This window comes from Apium graveolens, chromosome 4, assembly GCF_009905375.1.
Source record: "Apium graveolens cultivar Ventura chromosome 4, ASM990537v1, whole genome shotgun sequence".
NCBI lineage: Eukaryota > Viridiplantae > Streptophyta > Magnoliopsida > Apiales > Apiaceae > Apium > Apium graveolens.
The window spans coordinates 79,895,042-79,911,244 of record NC_133650.1 but is presented as its reverse complement, the minus strand read 5'-3'; the positions used below and the strand labels follow the sequence as shown (position 1 = coordinate 79,911,244).

The following is a 16,203-nucleotide window of genomic DNA, read 5'->3' as shown; positions in this document are numbered from 1 at the left end:
ATGTGACGAACTATAACTCTACAAAGTATAGGGTCTGTTTGGCAATTCCGATAAGCCAACTTATTGACTTATAAGCCCGTAACAACTTATTAACGAGTGTTTGTCGACCTAATTTATAAGTTGAATTTACAACTTATAAGCTGATAAGTTGAATGTTAATAACGACGTACTTTTTCTCAACTTATATTTTATTTTTCAATTTTTTTTCAATTTTAGTTTAAAAATATACTTTTAAAATGTTAATCAAACTTTAATTTATATAAATTAAGATAATTATATTTAAAATTTATTTATTTTAGTTCATTTAAATAAAAAAAATCTGACTTATAAGTTAAATTATCCAAACACTTATATAACTTATAAGTATTTATTAATTTATCACTTATCCGTTACTTATTCAATTTAAGTTATAAATTACTTGTTTTAAGATTTTTCAAACGGGCCCGTAGTATTTATAAAACTGGTACTAGTACTACATAAAGTAAAGTAAAGATAACTGCAAAGAGTTTGGCTATCAAAATTACCGTAAATAGAAAATATATATGTTGGCGTGCCATCAACCCAAATGCAATAAATCCACAGTTCCCCAGAACATTAACCAGGCAGTAGTAAGAGTAGTATATATAGTAGCCCCCCCTCCTCCCATTTTCTTTGCCTCTGCCTCTCTTAAATTTTTGACATCTTTCGAAGCTACTTTTTAAGCTTCCAGACTTTTCATTAACAACTTATATATATAGGTCCCCGTCTATATTTTCATCACTCCTTCATTGACCCCCCCCTCCCCGTATATTTATAGGGGTTGTGAAGGAGGAATTATCAAGAAAATTAGCATGACAAAGATGGTAGTAACGAAGAAGAATATGGGATCGATTCGATCCATTTTTATGCATGCTGATGGTGTTGATATATTGTTGATGATCATGGGCTTACTTGGTACTATTGGTGATGGCTTCTCCATGCCTGTCATGTTGTATGCAACTAGCATGCTCATGAATGATATTGGTGGTGCTTCTAATGGAGTTGATCATCACTTCACTCATAGCATTAACAAGGTCTTTACTCTTTTCTCCTAAGATACATCTCCATTCTGTATTGTATCGTATCGATAATTTTTGGATGTCAGCCGCGGCTTGAATTTTTATTTTATTTTTACTGTTTTTTACCTCACAAAATTATTCATATTTGAATTTCAGCCCAAGTTGTAGCCTAGGCACACAAATTGATACTATTTTTTTTTCTTGGAGTGTATGTGTTTATATTTCTGTATATTTGTGTAATTAATCAATTTTTATGTATGTCACTGAAAACAGAATGCTTTGGCTTTGTGTTACTTGGCTTGTGGTCAATTGGTTGCTTGTTTTTTTGGTAAGCTTTTTAATTGAATCCATGAATCTATCTTATGAGCTTTATGTTTCATAAATTTAGATTTAATTACTGCTGGTAATAAAGCCATTTCCAATTTTATGTACTTTAGAGGGATATTGCTGGACAAGAACAGCAGAGAGACAAGCTTCAAGATTAAGAGCAAGATACTTGAAAGCAGTACTTAGGCAAGATGTCGGTTACTTTGATTTGCACGTCACAAGCATCTCTGAAGTTATCACCAGCGTTTCTGGCGATAGCCTTGTTATTCAAGATGTTATAAGTGAAAAGGTTTGCTTGCGTGTTTATATTTTAGTATTAATTCTTCAATCTCATGTTTAGGTTCATCCGAGACTCGAATCCTTGATACTGTGTTGTCGAGAGAAGTTTTTCTAGTGAGATTGGAACCATAAATTTAGGCCACAATGCTAGAGATTATATATATGGATTTTTCTTTATTGAGCATATGGTATCTATTAACTGCGCCAATTGTCTTTGACAGCTCATTACTAGAGGTCCAGAACATTCTACAGTCATTACTCACCAATCTCATCCCTGAAATGAAGATTTTAATGCAAACTCATAGTAACATTTATTACTATAAATGCATGCACTTAAATTGTATTTATGATTTTATCACTACAGGTGCCTGTGTTTGTGATGAATGTGGCATCGTTCTTCGGTGCTTATGTGGCCGGTTTTTTGATGCTGTGGAGACTAGCTATAGTTGGATTGCCATTTGTGGTAATTTTGATTATACCCGGATTGATTTATGGGCGAACTCTAATGGGTATTGCCCGAAAGATGAGAGAAGAATATAATAAAGCAGGGACAATAGTTGAGCAAGCAATCTCATCAATCAGAACTGTTTATTCATTTGTTGGAGAGAGTAAAACTATTACAGAATACTCTGCTGCACTTGAAGGGACAGTAGATTTGGGACTTAAACAAGGTTTAGCGAAAGGCTTGGCTATTGGAAGTAACGGTCTTGTCTTTGCTATTTGGGCCTTCATGTCTTATTATGGTAGTAGAATGGTGATGTACCATGGCGCCCATGGCGGAACTGTTTTTGCTGTTGGTGCTGCCACTGCTATTGGTGGATTGTAAGTATATTATCCATGTAGATTTTTTTTTTATAGTTTTTGCATCATTATTAGTGATGTGAATCATCTCTTGTGTTGGTTGTGTGTGGCCTAGTGCATTTTTATGCTTGGTAACTAGAGGTCCTGGTCCAAGCCTTAGTGAAGGTATGCATGACCACAAGGGAAACGGCTGGTCGAAGTGTTTCTTGCTCTTTTAAAAGTCTACATATTAGATTTAATCATCATTTTGATTTTTGAGTGACAACCATGATCCATTAAGGCTTTTTTGTTAGTCATGGAAGAACTGTTTTGCTAATGCATGTGACTGTTTTAGAAGTTCTATTTTCTAAATTAATGAGTTAATTAATTTTCTTTATCTCGTAACTTAGATCACTTGGTGCTGCTTTATCGAATGTGAAGTACTTCTCTGAAGCCACTGCAGCTGGAGAACGGATAATGGAAGTGATAAACAGAATCCCGAAAATTGATTCCGACAACATGGAAGGTGAAATACTAGAAATTGTATCCGGGGAGGTGGAATTTAAACACATAGAATTCGCCTATCCTTCAAGACCAGAAAGTGTAATTTTCAAAGACTTGAACCTTAAGATTCCTGCGGGGAAGGCAGTTGCGTTGGTCGGTGGGAGCGGCTCGGGGAAGTCAACAGTGATAGCTTTGTTGCAGAGATTTTATGATCCGATCGGGGGAGAAATATTGGTGGACGGAGTATGCATAGAGAAGTTGCAGTTGAAATGGCTGAGGTCACAAATGGGGTTGGTGAGTCAAGAGCCAGCATTATTTGCAACAACAATAAAAGAGAACATACTTTTTGGCAAAGAAGATGGAAGTATGGAGGAGGTTATTGGGGCGGCCAAAGCTGCAAATGCTCATAACTTCATTAGTCAGTTGCCTCAAGGTTATGATACCCAGGTTTGTTCTGCTTTACCTTTTTCCCTATCTTTTTTTTCATGTAATTTTTTGTTTTGGTTCAGAAAAATTTACATTAGTCAGTCACTCAAGATAAATCAATAATAACCATCATTTTACGTCTCACAGTTCATTATCCTATCATCTTTAAGTATAATCAAAGGCCGAGTTATCATTTGAATTTAGATAAATTACATTGTCACTACGAAGTGGGTGAAGGAGAGCCTCAACTACTTGCCTATTCTTGAAGACTTCACTCCATAGTTGTTAGTTCAGATGTCATATGATATGTTTTACATACCTAAAGATACAGTGAGCACAGAACTCTTTCAAAACATGAAAAAGATCAATAGGGCAAGTCAATGTTATTCGAAACATCATTTTCCAGTATATGCTCTAAATTTTTACTAACATTTCTTTTTTCTTTCACATAGCACATTCTATAGTTAGTTTTACAATTCCCAATTCAAGCTCTTTAAATGCTCAGGCATGCTAGTTTGAGCTGAAACTTTAAATTATTTAAGTGTTCTGATTTTTTTCTGACAAAGCGATTGTTTCAAGAAAACTATGGTTTAATAATTTCATGAAATTATGCAGTTGCTTATATGCAAAAGCGTTTTTCAGATCAACTTTTTTTGACAATATCTGGATTTCATTTCTCAAGTTCAATCTATTTTTATATTGAAGTGTGTGTGAGTCCAACCACCACCAATCATCCTTGCATTTAAAAGTATTAATTAGGTTTTAAAGAGTTTACTTCAGTTGTTTCACATAAATATGTTAAAAGAAACTCTTTAAATGCCCCGCCCTTTTCCAGTAACATCGTTCAACAATTGTCGGCCCCAATATGACAGATATTCGATTCTCAAGTGCAAAATCAACCCAAATTACAAATTATTTTTGAATACCTGATAATTATATGATCAATTAGCATTATATAATTAAGAAGCAGCCTCTCTTGGCTTTTGAAGTAGCTAGTTAATATTAATTCATGTGTGCTCCTCATGCATGTACACAGGTAGGAGAAAGGGGTGTACAAATGTCAGGAGGGCAAAAGCAAAGAATAGCAATAGCTCGAGCAATCATAAAAGCACCCCGTATCCTACTCCTAGACGAGGCCACCAGTGCTTTGGACTCCGAGTCTGAACGTGTTGTACAGGAAGCACTTGACCAGGCCTCTGTTGGTCGCACCACTATCATCATTGCCCATAGACTCTCAACTATCCGCAATGCTGACCTCATTGCCGTTGTTCAAGATGGCGAAATCAGAGAAACTGGATCTCACCATGACCTCATTCAAGACCAAAACAGCCTCTACTCAATTTTAGTCCACCTCCAACATTCACAAAAAAATAGCGTACCGTTGGCCACCAGCACTAATTATAAAGTTGCTTCAGTATCAAACAGTGATATCAATAGTACGAGTAGTCGACGATTATCTATAGTTAGCCGATCAAGCTCAGCCAATTCAAGAGGAGGCGAGTATGTTAATGTTGAGCACAAACATCTCAGGGAACAAATTTTTCCAGTGCCATCATTCAAAAGACTCTTAGCAATGAATCTTCCTGAATGGAGGCAAGCTGTACTAGGGAGTTGTGGGGCTATTTTATTTGGTGCCATTCAGCCTGTATATGCTTTCGCTATGGGTTCTATGATATCGGTGTATTTTTTGCCTGAACATAGCGAAATCAAGGAGAAAACAAGGATATATGCTCTGTGTTTTGTCGGGTTGGCAGTTTTCTCTTTTATTTTCAACATTATTCAGCATTATAACTTTGCAGCTATGGGTGAGTACTTGACAAAGAGGATCAGAGAACGAATGTTGTCCAAAATACTTACTTTCGAGATTGGTTGGTTTGATCAAGATGAGAATTCTAGCGGTGCTGTTTGTTCTAGGCTTGCCAAAGACGCCAATGTGGTATGTGTTATTATATCGTATACATCTGAAGTTTTGCATAATTATTTCAAACCATTTAGTAGGGATGTTGGTTAGGAAATTAAAAGAAAAATTCCACAGTAACATATATTTTTCCTGTTTAGGTGAGATCTTTAGTAGGTGACCGCATGGCACTTGTAGTTCAGACATTGTCAGCAGTGATAATAGCTTGCACCATGGGCCTAGTTATTGCTTGGAAGCTTGCGCTTCTGATGATTGCCGTCCAACCCCTTGTAATTGTTTGCTTTTACTGCAAACGCATTTTGCTTAAAAATTTGTCTTCAAAGGCCATAAAATCACAAGACGAAAGTAGTAAGCTGGCTGCTGAAGCTGTTTCGAATCTCAGAACTGTGACTGCTTTTTCATCTCAGTCACGAATACTCCAAATGCTTGAAAAAGCCCAGGAAGGTCCGCGGCGTGAAAGTGTTAGACAGTCATGGTATGCAGGTATTGGTCTTGGAATTTCACAAAGTCTTATGTCCTGTACTTGGGCCTTGGACTTTTGGTATGGTGGTAAACTTATTGCAGATGGTGAGATTAGTTCCAAAGCTCTTTTTGAGACCTTTATGATATTGGTAAGTACGGGTCGGGTAATAGCTGATGCCGGAGCCATGACCAATGATCTCGCCAAAGGTTCTGATGCTGTTGGCTCAGTTTTTGCTGTGTTGGACCGATATACACTCATTGAACCTGAAGATCCTGATGGCCATAAGCCTGAAAAGGTAACGGGCCACGTAGAGCTCCGGGATGTGGACTTTGCGTATCCTGCACGGCCAGATGTGGCAATATTTTCAGGCTTTACGATCAAGATTGAAGCAGGGGAATCAACAGCATTAGTGGGCCAAAGCGGGTCTGGCAAGTCAACCATAATTGGGTTGATTCAAAGATTCTATGACCCACTAAAAGGTTCCGTAAAAATTGATGGGAAAGATATAAGATCATTTCACCTTAGATCACTGAGAAAACACATTGCACTAGTCAGTCAAGAACCTACATTGTTTGCTGGAACAATACGCGAAAACATCACATATGGAGCATCTAAGGAGACTGATGAAATAGAAATGATTGAGTCAGCTAAGGCAGCTAATGCTCATGGTTTCATCACCGGGCTAAAAGATGGATATGATACATGGTGTGGCGACAGAGGAATACAATTATCTGGTGGTCAAAAGCAACGCATTGCAATCGCCCGAGCAATTCTAAAAAATCCAGCTGTGCTACTGTTAGACGAAGCTACAAGTGCTCTTGATAGTCAGTCAGAGAAAGTGGTGCAAGATGCACTAGAGCATGTTATGGTGGGAAGGACCAGTGTAGTAGTGGCACACAGATTAAGTACAATACAAAATTGTGACACAATTGCAGTGCTTGACAAAGGAAAGGTTGTTGAAAAGGGAACCCACTCGGCGTTGCTAGCAAAGGGATCCACAGGGGCCTACTACACGTTGGTTAACCTTCAAAGAAGAACCGACACTACCTAAAATCTTGATTTTTGTAATCGAGCTACTGGTTTTTTTTCCCCATCAAGTAGTTGGAGCGACAGAGGTGTAGGGAGGCCTGACATAGCATATATTAGTAGAAGGCATCTAATAGTAGATAAAACATGGCTATTGATCAACATCAATGTTGTATAAGCCAGGTCTATATGAAAAAAATCAGCTAAATGATTGTGTGATTAAATTAGGCCGAGTCCAGTTGATACTGAATAAGAACTGTCATTATTAGTATCCAGCAATATAAACATGCAGCACTTGATCAGCATACATAATTGTTATATCGTATCAGGTCTTTTTTTTAATGAAAATAGTCTTCTTCATTTGTTATTAGCAATTCAGCAATTGTCATTTAGTGACAATCATGTAGTATAAAAATTGCGGTGTGTCTATTGTATCAAGGATGTCAATCGGTAGCTCTACTTGATCTTGAAGAAATCTTTTAAAAAAACAAGACATTCGAGACCGAGACAAGTGAGTTTATTAAACTATGTATGTACGTAACTGGGGGGTGGCTGACAGAAGCTATCTTAATATTAGTACCCATCAATAATTTGATTGCAGCAATGTTTTGCTTATTGATTAATCAAGTTTTATTAATATGCATTTCAGGTGTTTTACAAAATGCACAAAAGGGTTCAGGGCGGTAAGTTTTCAATGTGCTCCCTCTGTAATTTGTTTCTTCGTTGTTACTGTATATTTACGTGTCTGTATATTTTGTTAGTGCTGTGTTTGTGTTTATTAATTTCACAAGATTAACTGGTAATGTCAAAATGCAAGCCTGTTCTGATTAGCATTTCCCTAGTTGATGACTTGCGACAAACTATAGATATATTTGGTTTATAGTTGCAGAACTGGAGGCGTTCATATTTTAAGGTGTCACATGGGACAAACTCTAATATAGATTACTATTATCAGGCAGAAGGCTCTGACATCAATGACGTGCTTCTCTTATTTCTTAATTATTAATACACTGTTTTTGGAGTTCCCATCCTAGACTTTGTGAATTGTTCGTAGACACTTAACCATAGCACAACTACAACTTTCTATTATGAACTAGTAGGTCTTCAATATAACAGCTAGAGACTAGACTACAATATTGCAGAGAGAAAGTACATATTTGCTTGCCACCGGCATTAACAGATAGAGATGGTTTTTAAGAACATTGGCCTATACATGTAGAAGCCCCCCTCAACCATTTCCCTTGCTCTTATAACTTCTATTGAATTATTGAAAATTTCTACATAGACAGAATTGAAAAAGAATAATATGCGATTAATTCAATCCATTTTTATGCATGCTGATGGCATTGATAGATTCTAAATCGTATTTGGCTTAATTAGAACAGTTGGTGATGGCATCTTCATCTAATCATCTTCATGCCTGTCATGATCTATATAACTAGCAAGCTCATGAATGCCATTGGTGATGTTCTGGTTAGCCTTTTTCAAAGTTCGACTTCCTATGATTTCCAATATTTTCAAATTTATTATTAACAGGAAGGACAAATTATCACTACAGAGCTAATAATATGAACGTAGTAATAAATTATACTCGTCGACTTCCTATGAAAGAGTTATGAACTGTGCATGTATGCATATACATAGATCGATATTACATGTAATTTTTTATCTGATTGCTCTAACTTCTATTTTAATTATGCTCGTCGTCTACTCGGCTCATGTATATAAAAATATGCAGTGAGAAGGGCCATGGGTTAGCCTGACGACTGAGAAACGCATGTTTGATCAACCCATCTTGCTTGGTTGGCGGCCGGGAGACACACAACTGTACTCACTCTTCATAAGTCATCATTATTTTCTCTTTTACCTTTTATACCCGTTTATAATATGATTACACCAATGCTGTTAGCTTACTGATTAACCCAAATTTTGTTAATATGCATTTCAGGTGTTTAACAAAATGTACTAAATGGAGTTTTCTGTAATGTTAAATGTAAAAGAGTGGCAAGTAAATCAGCAAAATAAAATATAGTGGTAAGCTTATTATAATAGTGCTGCAATTTGTGTTTATTCACATGTAAGTAGGATTGATTTGTCATGTCTAATGTAAAGCCTCTGTTTATAGGGAGTTTCTAGTCAATGACTAAAGACAAATCATGGATATATTATGCTTGTTCTTGTATTATTTTTGTTTATACAAGTAAAGACAAACTAGTTGTAATGCGACAAGCTTCACTATAAACTAGCTAGTAGCGTTGGCAAAAAAACAAAAAAAAAACTAGCTAGTAGTCAATGGTAAACGTGCTTCATTTATATTTGTAAGGGGACTCTCATTTGGGTTCGAATCCATGACTTAGCGGTATATAAGTACAAATCTAACCATTGCTCAAGTAGTAACCTTTCAATATAAACAACTAGATACTACTTCGACATGACAGCTACACTGCAGAAAGAAGTTATATGATTAGCTCGCAATCACTCATCACCATAAGGCATGCCAACAATTACACAGAACATTAACCACTGTTTAGGAAACCTCCTTTTCCATATTCTTCGATCTGATCCCTGTATTAAGATGTTGAAATTATCAGAAGCAACAAAGTAAATTCGCAAGTTCTCATTTGCATGACACATAGGTCCCCATCTGACCACATATGTGATGGTCCTCCATTGATCCCTATATAAAATGGGGAGATCCGGAGACTTGAAGCAGAGATTATAAGCACAAGAAAAGGGTATAATAGCATTTCATAGACGGCAGTTAAGAAGAATATGGGATCAACTCAATCCATATTCATGCATGCTGATGGTGCTGATATAATTTTAATGATCCTTGGTTTAATTGGTGCCATCGGTGATGGCATCTCCATGCCACTAAGGATTTATATTACTAGCAAGCTCATGAATGCTATAGGTGATTCCTCCTCCGGAGTTGAGTCTCAGTTCATCCATATCATTAACGAGGTCTATTAGTTTATCCCTAATTTGCACACAAATACATATACACATAAACGTGTATGTGTTTCTTGTTTTGATATGTATACGTGCTTATAATTTGTATATTTTAAGTAACTAAATTAATGTTTGTCATGAGAACAGAATGCTTTGGTGTTATGTTACATGGGTTGTGGTCAATTGGTTGCTTGTTTTCTTGGTAACCTCGCTGAATCCATTTGAAAAGCCTTTTTCTTTCCAAAAATAAATAAATTTCTAGATATCAAATTCTTACTGGTAGTTATAATCATTTTAATCAAATGTATGAAGAGGGGTATTGCTGGACAAGAACTGCGGAGAGACAAGCTTCAAGATTAAAAAGCAAGATACTTGAAAGCAGTATTAAGGCAAGATATCGCTTACTTTGATTTGCACGTGACAAGCATTGCCACCGTTATCAACAGCGTGTCTGGTGAAAGCCTTGTTATTCAAGATTTTATCAGTGAAAAGGTTTGTACATACTCGATATTCATCTCTTCCTAAATATCTGGTATATGCTAATTACACGAAATGTGTTTGACCACTGGCTACCAAAAGTCCAGAACAATTCAAAGTAATTGCTCATAGTCTGATTTTAGTATTCTTTATTTGACCTACCCATGCTTGCTATATAAATTAATAACTAATTTGAAAGTACAATTAATACAGGCCCCCTTGTTTGTGATGAACGTGACATCATTTTTCAGCGCATATTTGGTGGGATTCTTACTGCTGTGGAGACTAGCTATTATTGGGTTGCCATTTGTGGTACTTTTGGTTTTACCAGGGTTGATTTACGGGCGAGCTTTAATGGGAATTGCAAGAAAAATGAGAGACGAGTCTAGCAAAGCAGGGGCAATAGTAGAAAAAGCAATCTCATCGATCAGAACAGTTTATTCATTTGTTGGAGAAAGTAAAACTATAAAAGAATACTCTGCTGCACTTGAAGGGACAGTAGATTTGGGACTTAAACAGGGTTTATCAAAAGGTTTGGCTGTTGGAAGTAATGGCCTTGTGTTTGCTATCTGGGCTTTCATGTCTTACTATGGTAGCAGAATGGTGATGTACCATGGCGCCCATGGGGGAACTGTTTTTGCTGTTGGTTGTGCCAATGCTGTAGGAGGATTGTAAGTATTTTCTTCGTATATAACTTCTTTTCCAGTTTACCAATGTCATTAGTTGTATAGAGTGTGCACATTTTGTACACTTGTGACAACCTATAGGCCTTTCAATAATTTATGATCCAATAGGGGGAGAAACTGTCTGTACTTTACACGAGTTACATTTTATTTTGTTTTTTCAATAAAAACATGATTTGCAGATGGCAGGCTGATAAGCATAATCCATTGAGACTTATTACTAGGCATCGGAGACCTTTTTGCTAATGAATGCTCTTTTAATTGAAAGTGTAATGCTGTTTTGTAAATCAAATTAATATCTATCTACATTTGTGTAAATTAGATCACTTGGTCATGCTATATCAAATATGAAGTACTTCTCTGAAGCCACTGCAGCGGGAGAACAAATAATGGAAGTGATAAACAGAATCCCAAAAATTGATTCAGACAACATTCAGGGAGAAATACTAGAAAATGTATCCGGGGAGGTGGAATTTAAACACATAGAATTCGCATACCCTTCAAGAGCAGAAAGTGTAATTTTCAGAGACTTGAACCTTAAGATTCCTGCGGGGAAGGCAGTTGCGTTGGTCGGTGGGAGCGGCTCGGGGAAGTCAACAGTGATAGCTTTGTTGCAGAGATTTTATGATCCAATTGGGGGAGAAATATTGGTGGACGGAGTATGCATAGAGAAGTTGCAGTTGAAATGGCTGAGGTCACAAATGGGGTTGGTGAGTCAAGAGCCAGCATTATTTGCAACAACAATAAAAGAGAACATACTTTTTGGCAAAGAAGATGGAAGTATGGAGGAGGTTATTGGGGCAGCGAAAGCTGCAAATGCTCATAACTTCATTAGTCAGTTGCCTCAGGGTTATGATACCCAGGTTTGTTCTGCTTTGCCTTTTTCCCTATCTTTTTTTCATGTAATTTTTTGTTTTGGTTTCAGTAAATTTACATTAGTCAGTCACTCAAGATAAATCAATAATAACCATCATTTTACGTCTCACAGTTAATTATCATATCATCTTTAAGTATAATCAAAGGCCGAATTATCATTTGAATTTAGATAAATTACATTGTCACGACGAAGTGGGTGAAGGAGAGCCTCGACCACTTGCCTATTCTTGAATACTTCACTCCATAGTTGTTAGTTTAGATGTCATATGATATGTTTTACATACCTAAAGATACAGTGAGCACAGAACTCTTTCAAAACATGAAAAAGATCAAGAGTTAAATGCACATTGTGTACCTGTTGCTTCTACTTGGTGCACTTTTTGTACCTCTGTTTTGGTATCTTGCATTTGATGTACATACACTAACAAGATTCTAGCAAAGTTGTGTACTTCCATTAGAATACGTTTAACACCGTTTTGGTATCTTGCCTCAGGGTTATGATACCCAGGTTTGTCCTGCTTTGTCGTTTTCCTTCCTTTTTTGTTAATGTTAATATTCATATTAATTCACTTCATTTTAATTTACATCAGTCAGTCAACTAATTAACAATTATTTTACTTCTATACATTGGTTTTTAACTTTAATGCCTTATTTGGGTGCAATAATTGATTGTTATAAACTGATGATTAATGTCCAAACAAAGCCATCGCTTCAAACTTTAAGATATGAAAAGGACCAATAGGCTATTATGATTATTTCATGTAAAGTTGCAATTATTTATGTGAGTTTCAATTTCTGACAAAAATCCTTTTATCGCGTGGTTTAAGATGAAAGCTTTAACCACTCTAACAAGTACTAATCTTTTGGAAACAGATGGGTAAATTTGATTTATTGCTAGGTACTATGGATCAACTCACACACTTCGTGCATTGACACAGGTAGGAGAAAGAGGCGTTCAAATGTCAGGAGGACAAAAGCAAAGAATAGCAATAGCTCGAGCAATCATCAAAGCACCTCGAATCCTCCTTTTAGATGAGGCCACCAGCTCTTTGGATTCCGAGTCTGAACGTGTTGTACAAGAAGCACTTGACGGGGCCTCTGTTGGCCGCACCACCATCATTATCGCTCACCGCCTCTCAACCATCCGAAATGTAGACCTCATTGCCGTTGTTCAAGATTGCGAAATCAGAGAAACTGGTTCACACAATGACCTCATTCAAGAATCAGACAGCCTGTACTCAACTTTAGTCCACCACCAGCATACCAAAACAATTAGCGGGGCATTGTTAGCAAGTACCAACGGTACTAATTATAGTGTTTCTTCAGTGTCAAACATTGACATCAACAGTAAGAGTTGTCGAAGATTACCAATGATTAGTCAATCAAGCTCAGTCAACTGCAGTGGAGGTGAGTATGTCGGCGTTGACCGCAAGATTTTGCCAGTACCATCTTTCAAAAGACTACTAGCATTGAATATTCCCGAATGGAGGCAAGCTGTACTTGGGAGTTTTGGGGCGATTTTATTTGGCGCCATTCAGCCTATATATGCTTTCACTATGGGTTCTATGTTATCGGTGTATTTTTTGGCAGACCATAGGAAAATTAAGGAGAAAACAGGAATGTATGCTTTTTGCTTTGTTGGGTTGGCAGTGTTCTCTTTGACTGTCAACGTAATCCAGCACTATAACTTTGCAGCTATGGGTGAGTATCTGACAAAGAGGATCAGAGAAAGAATGTTGTCCAAAATAATCACTTTTGAGATTGGTTGGTTTGATCAGGATGAGAATTCTAGTGGTGCTGTTTGTTCTAGGCTCGCCAAAGATGCCAGTGTGGTAACGTATTTATTATAAACATTTATATTTATTGCATAGTGATTTCTTAGTTAGTAACAGGAAATATTGTTTATGGAGAATACACAGAACTAAACTAACATACATTCCTGTTCAGGTGAGATCTCTAGTGGGTGATCGCATGGCACTTGTAGTTCAGACGTTGTCAGCAGTGATACTGGCATTCATCATGGGCCTAGTCATTGCTTGGAGACTTGCTATTGTGATGATCGCCGTCCAGCCCCTTGTCATCGTTTGCTTCTACTGCAAACGTATTTTGCTAAAAAAACTGTCCGCAAAGGCCGTAAAATCACAAGACCAGACTAGCAAGCTGGCAGCTGAAGCTGTTTCTAATCTCAGAACAGTCACAGCCTTTTCGTCCCAGGATCGAATACTCAAAATGCTCGAACAAGCCCAAGAAGGCCCAAGACGTGAAAATGCTAGACAGTCATGGTATGCGGGTCTTGGTCTTGGAATATCCCAAAGTCTCATGTCATGCACTTGGGCCTTGGACTATTGGTATGGTGGCAAACTTATTTCTGATGGTGTGATGGATTCCAGAGCATTTTTTGTGACCTTTATGGTCTTGGTAGGTTCGGGTCGAGTTATTGCTGATGCTGGATCCATGACTAATGATCTTGCCAAAGGTTCTGATGCTGTGAGATCAGTTTTTGCTGTGTTGGACAGATATACACTCATTGAGCCTGAAAGCCCTGATGGACATAAGCCTGGCAGAGTAACAGGTCACATAGAACTCCTGGATGTGAACTTTGCATACCCCGCGAGGCCAGATGAGGTGATTTTTGCAGGCTTTACAATTAATATTGAATCAGGAAAATCAACAGCTTTAGTGGGCCAAAGCGGCTCCGGTAAGTCAACTATAATTGGACTGATTCAACGATTCTACGACCCGCTTAAAGGTTCAGTTAAAATTGATGGGAAAGATCTAAGATCATTTCACCTTAGGTCACTTAGAAAACACATTGCTCTAGTTGGTCAAGAACCTACATTGTTTGCTGTTACAATCCGCGAAAACATCACCTATGGGTCAGCTGAGGAGACTGATGAAATGGAAATCATCGAGGCAGCTAAGGCGGCTAATGCTCATGATTTCATCACCGGGCTAAAAGATGGATATGATACATTGTGTGGTGACAGAGGATCACAATTATCCGGTGGTCAAAAACAGCGCATCGCAATTGCGCGAGCAATACTAAAAAATGCAGCTGTGCTACTGTTAGACGAAGCTACAAGTGCTCTTGATAGTCAATCTGAGGAAGTGGTGCAGGATGCACTGGAACATGTTATGGTGGGAAGGACCACTGTAATAGTGGCACATAGATTAACTACAATACAAAGTTGTGACACAATTGCAGTGCTCGACAAAGGGAAGCTTGTTGAAACCGGGACCCATTCGGCCTTGCTAGCAAAGGGACCCACCGGAGCCTATTACACTTTGGTTAACCATCAAGTAATTGGAGTGATGGACTCATGGGGGTGTTAATAACGCCTATAATATTAGCAGGTATTAAAGAGGCATTTAAGAAGAAGATGAACATGTTTACCTAAAGTTATTTTTATTACTATATCAGTACATTTTGCAAAGATAGGGCAACCAAGAGCAAATTGAGTCATTTTGATCCCTCACTTTCTATTCTCAAAGTACATTGATGGAGTCCTAATTAAAAATCTTATTATATAAAATACATCATCTCTTTCTATTATAATATTTTATTATTATTTTAACTTTTGAGTAATTTAAATGTTATTTTATATTATTTATGTAACTCCGTTTTCTTAATTTCCTTAGTTTAACTTATAATTGTATATCCTTCTATATATTGAAAGAGGACTAGAGGAAAATTGAGCCCTTTTAATATCAATAAAATTACAATTTTGCCCTTTTATGTTGATTTTTTTTGAAAATGTCATTACTCACTTAATTTTTGTTAAAAATAGGTATATTGTTAAATCTAAATCGAACCCCAAACTTTCTACTCAATAACTTTATATCACTACTATTGTGCTACATAACTTCTCAAATTTATTTAAAATTCTTATTAGATAAATCACATCATCTCTTTTTATCAAATTCTTTTTTTATTATTTTAATTTTTGAGTAAATAAAATGTTGGTTTATATTATTTATGTGTCTCATGTTTATTTAGTTTTGTAGAGGTATATATTTTTTTATATATTTTATTAAATAATTTTTTGTAAAAAACAATATTTAAAAATTATAAATATTATAAAATTAATCAGTAAATTTATTGATCAATCTTTTTACATTCTAATATGATACATATTTTAATTTATCATTCCTTTACATTAAAAATCAATTTCAATATGATTTGATATAAAAAATATAAGATATTATCAATGTTTTTATATATTAAGAATTACTAGACTGTTTTTTTTAAAAAATATATACTAAAAATATAAAATTAGAGAATTTAAGCGATCAAACTACAATTGAGTAATTTAGTTTGGACCAAACTACAACCGAGTTTACCAAAAAATGACGTAGTTTTTTTATTAATGATTTACTTTGAAAGATATTAGCGTGTTAGTGTTAATGTTCATAGGATATATCTTTTCAAAAACTTCTGTTTTGGTTCATAAGACA

At 36.4% G+C, this 16,203-nt stretch overlaps 2 protein-coding genes across 2 annotated transcripts; both read left to right on the top strand.

Annotated features, from left to right (window-relative positions):
• Window positions 1-626: 626 nt before the first annotated feature.
• Window positions 627-7,120, top strand: LOC141718104 (ABC transporter B family member 15-like). Its single transcript, XM_074520471.1, has 7 exons — window positions 627-1,052; window positions 1,311-1,365; window positions 1,475-1,653; window positions 2,008-2,465; window positions 2,834-3,374; window positions 4,390-5,289; window positions 5,412-7,120. The coding sequence occupies exons 1-7, from the start codon at window positions 831-833 to the stop codon at window positions 6,783-6,785; spliced, it is 3,729 nt and encodes a 1,242-aa protein (XP_074376572.1). The 5' UTR covers window positions 627-830; the 3' UTR covers window positions 6,786-7,120.
• A 134-nt stretch (window positions 7,121-7,254) lies between these two features.
• On the top strand, window positions 7,255-15,211 carry LOC141718106 (ABC transporter B family member 15-like). Its single transcript, XM_074520472.1, has 8 exons — window positions 7,255-7,443; window positions 8,499-8,587; window positions 8,709-8,794; window positions 10,025-10,204; window positions 10,403-10,860; window positions 11,195-11,735; window positions 12,687-13,580; window positions 13,696-15,211. The coding sequence occupies exons 5-8, from the start codon at window positions 10,418-10,420 to the stop codon at window positions 15,079-15,081; spliced, it is 3,264 nt and encodes a 1,087-aa protein (XP_074376573.1). The 5' UTR covers window positions 7,255-7,443; window positions 8,499-8,587; window positions 8,709-8,794; window positions 10,025-10,204; window positions 10,403-10,417; the 3' UTR covers window positions 15,082-15,211.
• The last annotated feature ends 992 nt before the right edge of the window (window positions 15,212-16,203 follow it).

Bases quoted from the DNA above. Each gene is read 5' to 3' on its own strand.
- LOC141718104 (XM_074520471.1), top strand. From the start codon at position 831: ATGACAAAGATGGTAGTAACGAAGAAGAATATGGGATCGATTCGATCC. The intron at 1,053-1,310 runs GTCTTTACTCTT...CACTGAAAACAG, and splicing joins TCACTCATAGCATTAACAAG to AATGCTTTGGCTTTGTGTTA. The intron at 3,375-4,389 runs GTTTGTTCTGCT...GCATGTACACAG, and splicing joins CTCAAGGTTATGATACCCAG to GTAGGAGAAAGGGGTGTACA.
- LOC141718106 (XM_074520472.1), top strand. From the start codon at position 10,418: ATGAACGTGACATCATTTTTCAGCGCATATTTGGTGGGATTCTTACTG. The intron at 10,861-11,194 runs GTAAGTATTTTC...TGTGTAAATTAG, and splicing joins GCCAATGCTGTAGGAGGATT to ATCACTTGGTCATGCTATAT. The intron at 13,581-13,695 runs GTAACGTATTTA...ATTCCTGTTCAG, and splicing joins TCGCCAAAGATGCCAGTGTG to GTGAGATCTCTAGTGGGTGA.